Genomic DNA, 15327 nt, shown 5'->3' on the forward strand with positions numbered 1-15327 from the left:
TCAAATATAAGCACTTCTCTAAGAACTGCACACAACCCATGATACATGAATATCTTCAATGGCCAAAATTCAAATCCAAGCCAAACAAATGTTCAGGCCAGGCAGGGTTTGTCACAGCCAGGCCCTCATGTCTCCTACTTTGCATTTTAAACTAATTTATTTGCTTAAAGTCTTCTTTTTTTAACCTTTCATAAGGTTTGTGAGGTTGTTTTCTTCAGAAAGAATAGTCTTCCAACCAAGGAAAGCAACAAATCCGCTATTTACAGCCAAAATGCTGAGGTAAAACTTATTTTTCGGTGGAGGGAGTTTGAGGTTATAAAGTAAAGAGCGAAAGCTGACATTTATGTAAACTGTGAGCCAAGTCTGTGATTCAACTCAACATGCATGGGCTTGTACCTGTAGGGTTTGTCAAGTAGTGGAAAAGAAGTCTGAGCAGCGAAGGATCAGAGTGTGTTGTTGGGGGCATATCAGATAAACAGTCTTTTTTGGGCAACAGAGAACACATGTTGTAAGTATGAGCTTAAAATTGGCTTCAAGCTTCAAGACTTTGGACAAACTGGTTGTCTGGTGCTAAGGATTTAGGGACTGTTGAGCATTTTTTAATGTTTTACTTCCCCTCCGGTCTGTCTTGTTCTTCAGTAATGACAGACTTTCTCAGATCTTGCCCATGCAGGAAAAAAGCATGTTGCTAAAATAAAACTGGGATGTGTTTTGCGGATGCTTCTCTCTTGTCTCTGAGTTTATGAGCAAGTGTTTCTGATGGGGCTCCTGTGATCTGTGCAGTTTTTATTGGAAGTTTCTCCCTCTGTGGTTCTGTGTACTTCTCAGTATGCCTCCAGCTCTCTTCGCCTTCCTTCCTTTCCTTCCTAAGAAAACATGAAAAAAGTCCTTAGATGAGTGAGAATTCTTTGAGCTGAATGTGCTCTGCGCTCTAGATGATGCAATCCCAAAAATGTGTGGCTACATTAGGATGTACTGGCCTTTCCTCTGATGCCTTGTCCCTTACTTCTGAGGGACTTTTTCAAAACACATATTTAAAAGTACAGCTCAAAGCTGTACTGTTAAAGCTGTCAGAGCTTTGTAGCATTTCCATACAACTTCATTGGATGAACTACTTTCAAGCAATTCGTGTTTTTTTTTAATTTCTCATCAAGAGGGACATCAAACCTTTTTTTTTAGGAATATATTGATTTAGGATGACAGTATTCGAGGCAAGTGAGTTAAATCTGTTCAAAGTCAAAGAACTGGAGCACTAAACATTTAGACCTCTGCTTCTATGGCTCTGAGCAATCTCTAAAATATGTGGCCCATCTATTGCTCAACCATCAGGTCAGATTTTGTGCACCCACAGCCAGACCTCATTGAATTCCTTAAAAACTCTTTAATCTATACAAGCAGTATACTTAAAATACTATAAAATTCTGGTGAGTAGCCACAAATTTGAGATAAAAATTTACTTACGTTTCTACGTACAGAAGCTGCTGTATCTTTCTGCTCACAATGCATGGTTATATATGTCACAGACATCTTCTGCACAGTTTTCATCCTGTCCATACATCAGATTATGTGAAGAGCTCTTGCACCTCCGCTCGAGCCTGTGAGGCTCAGTGGAGATGCTAGTTCTTAATTTATTTGCTCCACTTTTCAGCATGTTCACTTGCTGTAATTCCTTGTATTACATTTGCTTGTCTGACTTATTCGTATCTTATTCTCTGCTTCTGCTGCAACGACCCAGTTTACCCAGGGAACATTAAATTCTCATTTAATTTAGGATTTCCAAACAAGTAGACTAATGACGAGGGGATACTGAGAGTTTGGCTGTTAGCCGCCATGCTGGCATAAATCGAACTCATTGCAGACAAGCTACAATTAAACTTACAGAAAGGGGATTTTCAGTCAAGGTCGATGAACCCAATCTGGCTTTGGTGATTTCCACAAAATATTATAATAATATAATGTTATTAAACCATCAAGGTAGACCATTATGCCCAATAAAACACATACACATTACGTGTAATTATGGAATGAAATAATTTACTGCCAATAGAGCAGTGTTTAACTTTTGATATATGCTACATTCATCATATAGCTCACTATGTTCGCTGTGTGGTGTAAATTGGATGTAAAGCTGCATTTTTGGGCCACTTTGGGGCTGCAGAACAAGCTGTTGATGTTGACACTGAGCAACACTTTGTATTTGGAGTTCTGTTTCGGGCTGCCTGATAGATGTCAGTCCAATGTTCACTCTTCTTTTAGCTTTGCTTTGGTCTCCACCAACTATTGAGGAAAATAGGCATGTTAGCTGCTTAATGTTCCACTAGATCATCAGAGAAACACCAACCTGTCACTGACAACACTCCTTGTCAATATAGAAAAAACTAATCAGTTCTACTTTAAGTAAACATCTGACTACTTCCTTCACCAAACAGAATGTAAAAGAAAATAACTTTTAACTGCTATTTTTATTATCTATTTCATGTAACTGTGGTCAGGAGGGAACCCCCTTCCAGTGGACAACACTAACTTTCTGATACCTGCCACTCAATTAAGAGCCAATATGTGAGTTGTCATTCATTTAATCCTCTACAATTAAAAATGACAAGATAAGGTGGCCGTCCATATTTTTTATAAATTTGCTATGATTGATTAATGTAAGTTGAAAAATGACGTTTCACTAAAACTTTAACAGATTCGAACAAATTAATGGATCTGAAGTTACACACGGGGAAATTTCTTTTTTTTAAATGAATCACTCAAGTTCCCACTGCCAGGGATTCAATTATGTCCTTAAAATAATATGTGCGTCACCTGTTTGCCAAGCTGTACATTTTCTGACATGTTTGCTCTGCAGGGCTCCTGTTGATGATGTCGGTGCATGGGGAGAGTCATTCGACCATCTTCTGGAGTGTAAAAGTAAGCTCACTTGTGCTGCATTTTATTCCTCTCACTTTTTTCAAAATTCGTCACTTAGTTCTTCGTTCCCCCTTTTTCGAACTCTCAATTCTCCGCTTACTCGGCCCCGCATATCATCATGAATAGCCCTCGGTCTTCTTGAGGAGGATCGAGGATATATTCTTCCTTCAAGTTCATCAAATCCATTCAGAGATATATTAGAGGAGGATGACAGTGGCAGAGATAAGAGGCGTTATCTGAGCTGCTAGGATAGATAGGGTGATTCCAGGCAGCTCCTATTCATTTATAAAGCCAGCACTCACTGATGGCTTTCACCTGACCATATTCCCGGCCTCTATTTGAAAATGACTAAAGGGGCAGATAAGTTCTTTCTCTGTCTCTCTCTCTCTCTCTCTCTCTCTCTCTCTCTCTCTCTCTCTCTCTTCCTGCTGTCTCTCCCCTCTCATTACTTTACAGAGATGAATTCAGCTGATCTGTTATATTTCATACTGTTGTCTCCTGCCTGAAGATTAACGGTCCTCTGGAAGATAAATTTTACCTTGCATCCCAGTTGCTCCATTTACCTTTGTACAAATGCAATGGCATGTATGACAAATTGGTAAACAGTAGCAAAAAATAAATAGCTGTACATGTAGCAGCTGCAATTTGATGGCATTCACATACCTTTACGTCTCGTCTGATGTTAAAGGGTCGACTCTGTTATGATTGAAAGCTTAGATATGGGCCGAGACTGATTTGTAGACGGGAACAAGCAGCCCCTGGACATATTTTGTTTCCTGTCAATTACTGTCAGAGCAACAGCTGTGATTTATGCCAAGCAATTTGTGTGAATAACACCGGTGCTCCCAGTTAGCTGTTTGTTTGTGCTCCCAGAAGACGTGATAAGTATTTTACACCTGCCTGAGAATCACAGCTCCATGAACATCCCGGAACAAAGGTAACAGGTTGGGGAGAAAACACAAGAAATATAGGTGTGTGCAATTATATGATGTTGAGGCAGTGCGCATCGGGAGACCACGTTTGGTTTTCGATGTAAAAAGCGCCTCCAGACATCCACCACAACACCTGGCAGTTTTCTCTTTGTTTGCTGACTTCTTTAAGCTAACAAGTACTATGTTGAGGAAGCCAAAATGTGAGCAAAATATAACAATATGGCTTAACCTTTAGCTATGGCTCATTGCCTTTATGATTTTACCATGATATACCGAGATTTCTAAAAAAGAGAAGGTTAGTTTGAAGGGGATATTTGGCAACTTTTATGTGAATGTCCATTCAATGTTGATGTCAAATGTATAAAATCAAAACACTAATTTCAGCAGTGTGTGCTATATGGACTGAGAAGGCTGATTGCTCCTGCTGGTGGAGCTGGGCTGGTAGTGCCAACATGTACCAGGATACATTGCGCGCATGTAAACAAGCAACTCAGGTTCTGGAGGGTTCCCTGCCGACCATATAATCCCCCCGCTGCAGCCTCAGCCTCTTTCCCTTGCATTTCTTAGGCCGTATACCCAACACGTTTCTGTCCGACTCATCACATACTGGATAGCCGGGTAGCCTAGTGTATGGTCACAGTAAATAAGTGGCTAATGTCATGAATTCAAGCCAATACATTTGCTTGTGTTTAGGCAACTAAACCACTGTGTTAGATTTAAGAAAAATATCATATTTTGGCCTAAAATAAGTACGTAAACTAAATATAATATAAAACATCATAACATGTGTGGAAAACATCACAAACATCACTAACGTAACTTCAAAATAACTCAACACTGGTCACCTGGTTGAAAGTCCTGTGTTTGTTTGACCTGCCTAGAGTGCGTGATTTTTTTCTGATTAACTAAATATATTTCATTTAAACCAATTTTTTGGTGTGCACACGTCAGTTTGCCTCATTTAGTAACACAGACAGATTATTTCTTAAGAGGCATGTTTTAGTGACTTAAAAGAGATACGTGGCATTGACCAATGTTCTTATACTTAGTGGTCCAGACCTGTTGTTCAAATAGTTTGCCTTTTTTTTTTACAAGTGAAAAAGTATTTGGAAAATTGCCTCAGGCTTTAATGCAGGTCTCTGCCCAGTACTATTCTCTATAATATATAGCACTACAATATTCTCTGGTCTGATATCTGAATGACAGGTCAAGACTCCCTTGACCGACCTATCATCATAATCAATTTTTTAGCATTTAACTTCAAACCATTCCAACTTTATGTCTGTGACTGTCACAGTACAGCACTGCTCTACTCTCATTGTTCAGGTCATCTAATACCACTACAATGTTTTCAGTTATCATAGCTGATTAGACCTCTGCTCAGGTTGAAGGTAAGTGGAGATATGTTGAGAATGTATTAGTTCACAAATGTTCATCTACCATTAAGAATGATAAAGGTGCAATTTGTCACCGCCCAACAGGTGTAAGAAAACACAGGAGACTCAAATCAGTCAATGGGTCTACAGTCTTGAATAGAACTTTAAAGTCTTCTTACTCTTTGGTAAAATGTTTGCATATTGCCCACAAATGGAGCGGAACTAGAAGGCTTATATGGAAATTTTAGGGGCGTTGGTTATGCAAATGGCCAAATCTCACAAACATCTCCACATGAACAGCTGCCCTTCAGTAGGCTGAAACAAGCAATTCATTGCAAGTTTATGCAGAGAGTTTTGTGAATCTGATTTTAAGTGATTTTACAAAGAAAACAGAGTTTTGGGAGCAGCAATAAAAAAAAATGTTGGCCCAATGTCTTCACAAGATAATGTGAGCGCAAAAGATTCTGCGACTTCAGGGGCTCTGTTTTACTTTCTTCACAAAATGGAAGTCATAATCCCAATTATAAGAAATAGCCCTCATTTTAAAGAGCCAGTGAATGATCAAAGATAGTGTGTGTAGATTAAATTCATATGTTTAGTGGATTTGGTTACACAACAAGAAAACCAGTTCCAGCCTATGTTTCCGCTAAAGTGTTTGTTATAACTTCATATTTTGTTGCAGGCTAGACACACTTGAATATCAAAAAATAAAAATAAATGATTATGGCAGACCAGCCCTCTTAATTTAACTTGGTTTCAAAGTCCCTCTGCTTCCTCTGTGCAGCAGGCCAGCTGGTGTTTGAGGACTTCTTGAGGACAGAATACAGTGAGGAGAACCTTTTATTTTGGCTTGCCTGCGAGGACTACAAGAAAATTACCAGTGAGACAGAAATGATGACTGCTGCCAAGAAGATCTACACAGAGTTTGTCGAAGTTGATGCGCCTAGACAGGTATGACTTTGTTAAGTGAAACATGAATGAAGTCAGACCTGTGTGACTCCAAATAAGTCTCAATTTACAGTCGGCTTGTTGTCACCGTTTTGCCTCCAGGGTTTCACTCTCTCACTTTTACTATGAAATGCAATGATAGGCCTTTCTCACCTCAAACTTTTTTACTTGTTTCAAGAAGGAAGAGCACAGGTGACTGTTTTATTCAAGCGAGAGTGACAGTGAGCCAGCATGCACAATACCAAGGCTATTAAGTGAAGGCTGACACATGGGCTGCAGTCAAATAGTCAGGAAAAAAATGACATGTCGGATGTCTTTTTCCTTGAACTCATAAATAGTTCCATCGCTCTCACAATGTGAAGGAGAATTCATTAGGACTTAAGAAAACAACAACCATGGTGCTAAGAGAATCTGTCTTTTTATTTTTCAATTGAGGATTCCTGTCCAAAATAGAATCTCTTCCTGATGCTGTGTTCACACTACGAGCGACACAGCAACAGGCTACAAATAATTTTTCAATGGAAGCCATTGACATTTAGCTACGAACTGACGGCCAACACCTATCGTTGTGTGACGGGCTTGAAGTGAGCTGGCCTCAGCTTTTTCAGCACCCCCATGACGACAAAGCAACCATTTGTTTCACCCTGTTACGTTCCGTTTAAATAAATATTAATAAAAAAAGGTGCCCTTAGCCAGTTCCCAGTGCTATTTAGGGATATAGCTACATCAACAAGTGCTCGAGCAACACTTCTGGTGTGACAATGTAGCTGGCCAGCATTGCCATTTTGTAGCTTTTGTTACTAGAACACAGCGTAGGACGTGTTTGTAATTTATCCATAATGTACAATAAATCAGCGTCTGTCAAAATGTTGCTGCCGCAGGAAATTGTGGGATGATATTATCTATTTTCCTTGATCCAGGATGGTCCAGTGTTTCTTATGCTAAAGAAGAAGAAAGGAAGCATTAAAGCACCTTTCCTTAGTATTTAGATAATTAGACCAGCTCCTATCATCCCTAAATACTTACGACCTCAGCCTATGTCTCTGGCCCCATGGGAGCTATATTGTATGACACATATGCAATGTTACTGGAGCTGCGATGTTGGAGATTTACAGCGGAAACTGCGCTAAAAAATAAAGGCATGGTGTCCGCTCAGGTCCTCTTTAGTTCCGCTCGCCATACAGAACTTTTTGGTGACGCTCAAATGGATGGCAGCCGATATACAATAGAACATTTTAAAAAAGCATTTGTATAATGTCCTTTATTTAATATATTTTCAATAATTGCAGTATTGCAATTCTGCAGACACCTCAGTGAACTTGTTGTCTATGATGGCGCGCGAGCTATTGAGCCTTTCGTCAAGTGCAGACCAGATTTTACTGCGCGTGACTTGTACCTTAATGATATGACGCTGAGACTTCTCTATTTAAGTATCATTCCACAATACCAGGAATCTAAAATCCATGCAGCTAAATGAAATTCAACTGTCGTTCATTTAATTATATACACTTGTGCTTTTCCTATGGCGGAAATTCAAAATGTCTTCTGTGAAAAGTGCCGATTATTGGTCACATTCACTCTTTTTGTTGCTCAGTGCTACACATTTTTTCTTTTACTATTTGAACATGCTGTTAACTTTCTGAACAAATATAAAGAACTCATGAGTGAAATAAAAGTTGCTGTTTTTGTTTGAACACAGATAAACATTGACTATGTGACAAGAGAAGAAATCAGTGAAAATCTCTCCCAGCCGGAGCCAAATCGCTTCGACAGGGCGCAGAGACTGATATACGGTCTGATGGAAAACGACTGTTATCCGCGATTTCTGAAATCCGAAATGTACCAAGTTCTCCTGGGACAGGCTGAACAGCAATGAAAGCATTGTGAGGAAAAGAGCTTGTCTGACGCCTCTCTGTGTGATTGATTCTGCACTTCAGCCGACTCTCCTTAGAATCTCAGATTAAACAAAAAAGGCTTGTCTGTAGGAGGAAGCAGAAGCGAATGGAGATACAGAGCTGTCGGTATGAGGACAGATAGGGTTTTAAAGCCAAACATGATATAAATAATGTATTAGGAAGCTTTTGAAGTCAAAGTTTGTGTGGATTGTTTTATATTGCATAAAAAAGTCAAGACAAGACTCATACACATCTGAAAGTTTTTTGGGGGGGAAATGCAAATCTCAAGATAAAAAATTTTGTATACACAAATTAGTAGTTTGTATGAATTATAATGAAAGGCATAATTTGTTTCTGAAGAGTTTAATTTCAAAGCTCTATGTCAAATAACTGCCTAATATTAACCTTAAACCCAATGACAATTTAAATCAAGTATGATTATATTTGATCTCACTAACAAACTATCAAAAAATGTCATGATGTTGTTGTGTTTCTGAAAAATCAGTAACAAGCAATGTATTTTGTCTGTGATCTAATGCTGTTATTGTTGGATACGCATCACATGAAAGTACAATAGCGGCAACTTTAAAGCATCTCATACTTCCAGCTCTTCAATAAGTTATTTTTGAAAGTAAATCTTGTGTTTGAATTAAAACTCTGCTGTGTTGTTTTTGTCGAAATAGTCCTGCAGCTGTTGATTGTGATGATTAAGGGCAAACAGTGTGTAGCATACACACATCCAAGAAACTCCTACAGGTGCTGGATCAAAAAGCAAACCCATGGCAACAAAAAAAAAAACAGACAAAGGGTCTGCACACTGTACTGAAAGCTCCCAGCTATTTATATTTAACTGAGCAACATTTTGATCTTTGTCAGGCATTGTTCACAATCACAAAGCAGAGCAAGCCATATATATATATATATATATAAACGCAAACACAGTCTTCACTCAGGTGGATGTGGGCTGCATGATTGAGGGTCAATCTACTCTTAAACCAATCAGAGCAGAGGGCAACACTGTCTGTTACTCCTACATGGGGACAAGGTAAGCTTCCATAGAAAAGGCAAAAACATGAAAAAACATCAGGATAAATATTATACAGGAGCCGATTAAATGCTGTTTCACAGACCTTTCTTAAAACTGTCAACTGTCAAGAATTTTATTCCATTCTAGAAACCCATCAAGTCTACTTAATATTATTGTGAAAGGTACATTTTCCTTCAAAGGTTATTAAAACCCTTAAATTCAAACAAACTTGACGACATAGCCTTATTGTCCTGAAAGGTAGCTACAGCCTTCAATTAAGTTGGAGTAAAGTTAAGTTGAAGTTTTGGGGGGAAAAAATAAGGTTAGAAAGTTTTTATAATTGAACACATTGATGTCACAATCCTGCCTGCTGACCACAGCTCCATCTTGAGCACCATCATCAGGGAAATGTTACACAATTAGCTGTCTGAGCTAAGGATGAAAACAATGGAAGTCTAACAGTAGTTGTCTGAAAAACAATATCTGGTTCCAAGCAACTGAAAGCAAAAGGGGAACTATGTCTGAAACATGAAATATGACCAACAAAAGTCACTCAGACAACCATCCATTGTCCTCTTAGACATGTTCAACCCTGCTATCCTCCCCTACCAGGAGTTGTTCCCATTTTGCTTCCCCCTTGATTCCCCCTGCCGCCTATTTCTTGATTAACTTTTCCCAGTACTAGTCAAAGCCAGGTGTAACTAATAACCTCAACGATGGCTCCATTTTATTCTCCTGTCCATGTAAACCATGATAGTGTGACAGTAAATCAGAATGCACAATCCCAGGACCCTGAAAACTGAAGCAGCTAAGTGGAATTCAGCCATCATTCATTTAATTATTTACACCCGTGTTTCCTAAAGTGACAGGTCAAATATCTTCTGTAAAACAGGCGTATGGTGAGGGTTTGTCCTGTCTATCTCCTGTCAACTACTTTACCTATTGCCTACCTATTGACGAAGTTTGTTGTTAACACCAACACATTTTCTTCTAGACCTGCCTTGCCTTGCAGTTAGGCTTTGTAGTCCACACCTTACTTAACATCGGGAAGTTGATTTATAATTTAAAAACCAGCAAAATATTCTTGCTCCCTTAAAAGACCACAATATCAATTCAAACACAGTGGCTTTAACATGCGTGCTGTAAAGAAACAATGTTGAAAAAGTAAACATAAATAGTAAGCTGATAAACTGCAAGTGAGCTATAGTATCATGACTTCATGCAGAAATATTTGTTTGAGATTGAATGTGGAAGAGTCACTTAAAAGAAAAAGAAAAACATATTCTATAGTGCTCTTTTTTTAGCTGCACCACTTCACCACAGCGTGCTATGAAAAAGTAAGAATGTTTTATTTACAAAAAATAGGAGATGACGCCAGGGGTTGGTTTCACAAACAGTCTAAAGAAAAAGTTATATTACCCAGCCTAAAGATTTTAACGTTTCTTAAGATTTATTGTAAGGGGATACTGAAAATGGCCCAAGGCTTTCACTAATCAGCACAAACAGTGACCCCAACAACACTGGAAGTTTCATTTTTGTTTGCTCACAATGTGCAAACATCCGGTGGGAATGAAGTAAACTGAGGTTATCCAGCAGCATCTATGGCATAATGTTGAGATCAGGATCAATCACAAACATCATCCCTACGTACTCTAATATTAACTAACTTCCTGTTTTTCAGCATTTGAAGAAAAAAATGTTCTGTTGTATCTTGAAGCCATTTTAGTTTGATGTGTTCATGCTTTAGACTTCAAGTAATAGCAATGTCTTGTTGGAGCACTTTGGGTTAAATATGAGACTGATTTGTATAACAAAAGACTGAAAAAAACATTGAACATATTGTGACTCAGGGAAAGTCAAAATATGTGAAAACACTAGCATGGTGTGACAGCACAGAATGCTTAGGGTGATATGGGAATCAAGACTTTTCACTTCAGTTCGGTGCTAGTGCATTAGCGGAAAAACACATATTCATGCTTTGCCCCTTCAGTGGAGCTATAACAATATTAAATTGTTTCCGCATTTATTTATTTTTTGTGGGGGGTTTGTTTAGGTTTGAATGATTGAATGTTTCTTGCCAATGTATTGGCTGGATGAGACCAGCCTGTTCTTGCTGACATGCATAAAACCTTTCTTGGACCTAACACACACACTGTGCCTGCAGTGTGTAGTCACTGTGCAAGCGGTTCTGCACAGATCTAACTTCTGCCATTCTGATGGGAGGTCCAGCATTATCTGATTGTATTTCTGGCCCTGCTGAAGGTCAGCATGGGCTTAACACTCAGGATAGGATAGGATAGGAAGGGTTTTGTGGGGAAGGTCAAAAAACAGCAAGAGTAGAAGGAAAGAAAATGAAGAATACGTCATTAGAAGAATAGTGCAGAGGCCTGTTAAAAAGAACCGTTGGAAGGAGTGGACAAATAACGGGAAGGGAGTTAAGAGTATTAGAAGTAGAGAGAAAAAGGAAAGGACAGAGTCAGTAATGAGAAAAGAAAGATTTGTAGAGAGGGGACGATGAGAAAGAACAAGAGGAGGGGTGAGGGAAGTGAGGGTATTAGGAGTGGCAGAAAGGAAAAAAAGAGAAAGGATGGAGTAAAGACGTAAATGTAGTCAGAGCGCAAACATTGGGAGAAAGGTGGGAAAGAACAGGGGGGAGAGGTAAGTAATTGAGGGAAAAAGCGCTGCAGGAGGAGTGGAAGGGGAAGGATGGATGGATGGATGGATGGATGGATGGATGGATAGATGGATAGATGGACAGGGGCGAGTGAGGGGAAGGCGCCGAGGCAGCAAAGCCCCAGCAGGTCAACGTAATGTGAGCAGCAGAGGCTGAGATAATGCCCCAGGACTTCAGGCTCGGGGAGATGCGAGTGGCAGAGTTCGCAGTGGGTGGGAGATAAGGCAACAGAGTCTCTGCTGACTGCCACAAACTGTTCTTTCTTCCCGACAGGGGAGAAGAAAAACTTTACTCTGTCTCAACGCAGAAACTCCCAAAGATTAACTCCTCCTGTGGCAGACTTCAAGTGTTTAATACAGGCCTCCAAAGGTATAGGAGGAGTGATGAAAGAGTGTGTTTTTTCCCCCCCTCTGTTATCTTATGATCTAAGGACCCAACAGTGTTTCTCCTCCAGCTTCCTCCCAGCCAGTGTGCTGCGAGTGTGTTTGTGTGAGAAAGAAAGGGAAAGACCCTGCAGCCATAGTGTATCATTGTGTAATTATTTTTTTACCCTGTTTTCATCACTGAAAAAAGAAAATATGTTAAGAAGCGAACTTATTATCACATCAAATTACAACTTGTCTTTCACACAGGAAGGTCAGAATAAGCCTCTTGCAATCCTAAAGTATACTGAATATCTTGCTGAAATGCTGAAATAATGTGTCAGTTAAAGGTACCCTGTGTATTTTTTTTTTACCATAAGTAATGCTATGGACATTTGGATCAATAGTATGTTTTTATTTGACATGCACACAAGAGGTGTGCACAATACACAACAAAGGAGAGGAAGACAAATTCAAACAAGGAACATTAACAATGCAGGATTCAAAATATTTACCTAGAAATGCTAATGTTTGGTGGGGAGGGAAACACATTGTCTAAAACAATCACACCTTAAGGAAACACAAAATTACTTTTGGTGAGAAACAGTGAAAGTTAACAGTAATGTGTTTATCTGCGAGAAATGTCTGCAAGCCCATCAATAAATCAATTATCGATTAATTGTTGAAGTAACTTATCAGGATTACCAAACATATTCTGTGTCCTGCTTCTCTAATGTTAGGACTTGCTTGTTAGGACCATTACGTCTATAAAACACACTATTGTAAGATGTCACATTGGGCTCTTGGAGATGTTTTTTTCATAATTTACTGACATTTCAATCTAAAAAACTATTTAATAGTTAAAAGAAATGGATGCAGCCATCAGTTTATAACCTGATACCAAACAGTGCTACTGGATGCTGCTTAGTAGGCACAATCTCATTGATCACTCCCACTGTGGTAATGTCTACTTCCCCCCCATGATGACTGTGTATCAGTGAATCATTTGATGAAACATACTTTTGTTCAAGAATATGCAGCTCATAAGCATAATATAATGTAAAAGCATTAAGCATGATTCTGACCGAGGCTCTGTTTATGTGACAGACCCCCAGGAGTAGAGCATAATTTAAGGGCCCTTATGATGTGCATTCAATCAAATTACCATACATCAAGTGAAATAAATGATGCCTTTGGGGCCTCTGGTGAGCTGTGGTCTGGGGGTCGTTTCCTCTTTTTGACAACTTTGACAACAGATATTCAGCCTTGCCTCTTTCTGAACCTGCCGAACTATTTACAGTACATAATCTTTATGAACGTGTGTACACATGACCACTAGATGGAGACAGATATCTGGTCTTATCAAAAGTACAGTAAAAGCCTTATTTGTAAAACAAACTGTACAGGAGGTTTAATGACCAGTGTAAGTGCTAAAGAAACAAAATGAAACTAGCATAGGGAACTATATTTTACAGGTTTAACATTGTGTTTGTGTCTTTGACGTGTGAACCTACACGTATTTTGACTTACATCAACATGTGTTGTATGTAGTTGCTGTAAATAGTATGCATATATCAGATAATAATATACTGAATTGTAATAAGTCATTCAAAAAACAAAAATATATATATTTGCCAAGGCTTTTCATCCATATTGTTTCTGTTTTCTGATTGGTTGACACATTTTCATACAAGTCTTCCTTTATAATACTACATAATAAAACCAGGAAAATGTGGTCAGTGCAGTGTCTTAGAGATTCCTTCTGACAAACAGAGAAAGAATTGAAGTATGACACCTGGAGCAGGGACCTCTGTCTGGGGACAGTGGACGGCATAATAGGAACCTGTCAGCCTGACTTCCCCTGACCTTATGTCCCTCGGATACCAAAAGCTGTTTCACTTCCACACAGTCTTCTGGTGAAACACTTGCAACACTGATTCCTCGCCCTGTCAGGCTATGCGGGCAGCGCTGGTTTTCTGTAACTTTAACAATAGATGACCAAGAGCATCACTTCAGGTAAAAGAAAGAAATACATTGTTGGAAAGCACAGAATGCATCTCAGGAGACTGTGCTATTTTGAAGGCTGGCATACTACAGCAGCTAATACTGTCCATATAGTTCAATTTTTTTTAACATTTCTGCTTTCATGTCACTTTCAGGTTCCAGTTCTTACATGCCTGAGATTACATATTTTTTTGGTTTTGCTTTGGCTGCTTCCTCTTGTCATGTAAAAATCACTAACAACGGAAAGTCGAAAATAAAATATCTCAGTGTGGATTCAAGCCACCAGAAAGGCTTTAATAAATGTCTAAGCTACTCGATTCTGAAACTGTAATGGAGCAATCAACAGTAGAAATCCACCAATTCAATGCTTAACTGGATTAATAGCAATGGACTGGGACTTCTTTTTTACCCATAAAACCCCTTTCTGTTGCTGAATTGTCAACCTGAAACAAAATGATCTTTCAAAGTGTATTTATAAGCATTTACCTCACACTTCAAGAGGGTTCAGTGGACCTAAACCATATGTGACAACAACATAATTAATATTGTAACACAGCCATCCCTCATCAGACCTCTCATCTGTGAGGAACAAGTACTTCCTTTGGCACATGATTCATCTGACCATATCACATTTTCCAACCAGATACTTTTTTTACAGCACTACAGTATATCACTCTTCTTATCATCTTTTTGGGTGTACGATGGGTTTTGGAACTATACTACAAAAAGATAAAAGCACAACAGAATTGCTAGTGGGAGTCCTCGCTCCCTCCCCTTCTGCTACACACTCTCTTACACTCGTCACTCATACATGCCCAGCGTGATGGAAAAAAACTAATTTCAGAGGCCAGAGGGAATATAACCACACAGAGTCAAACAGACACAGACTAATTACTGACGCTAGTAATCCACATGAAATATCAGCAAGATCAACAGCTATTGCTCTGTGTGCTCTACCTCCACCTCTAACTGCAACGGCAGCACTCTCATGCGTGAACATGAGCATGATGGGAGTTCAAGTGCTCAATTATTCCAGGGACTAAATTTGTTTTGGGTTTATCTGCATTCATGGTGTGGTTGCAGAAACAATGTTTATAAGTAAAAACAGACTCTGTAATTTAAGAGTTAAGTGTCCTGACGCCATCTCTTCAGAGAGACTACTACCTACAGTGTATTATGTGGCCTCTTCTTGTGTG

The 15327-nt window shown here is 39.1% G+C and overlaps 1 protein-coding gene across 1 annotated transcript; it reads left to right on the top strand.

Annotated features, from left to right (window-relative positions):
* Window positions 1-271: 271 nt before the first annotated feature.
* LOC129094666 (regulator of G-protein signaling 8-like) lies at window positions 272-8045 on the top strand. The gene is made up of 4 exons (XM_054602927.1): window positions 272-279; window positions 2852-2913; window positions 6006-6172; window positions 7869-8045. Exons 1-4 carry the CDS (start codon window positions 272-274, stop codon window positions 8043-8045), a joined length of 414 nt encoding a protein of 137 aa, XP_054458902.1.
* Window positions 8046-15327: the final 7282 nt, after the last annotated feature.

The sequence above is a fragment of the Anoplopoma fimbria genome, chromosome 8 (genome assembly GCF_027596085.1).
Source record: "Anoplopoma fimbria isolate UVic2021 breed Golden Eagle Sablefish chromosome 8, Afim_UVic_2022, whole genome shotgun sequence".
Taxonomy (NCBI): Eukaryota; Metazoa; Chordata; class Actinopteri; order Perciformes; family Anoplopomatidae; genus Anoplopoma; species Anoplopoma fimbria.

What these genes read in the sequence shown, in the direction of transcription:
- LOC129094666 (XM_054602927.1), top strand. An exon ending in CCATCTTCTGGAGTGTAAAA is followed by an intron (nt 2,914 to 6,005) that starts GTAAGCTCACTT and finishes TCCTCTGTGCAG; the next exon opens with CAGGCCAGCTGGTGTTTGAG. An exon ending in AAGTTGATGCGCCTAGACAG is followed by an intron (nt 6,173 to 7,868) that starts GTATGACTTTGT and finishes GTTTGAACACAG; the next exon opens with ATAAACATTGACTATGTGAC.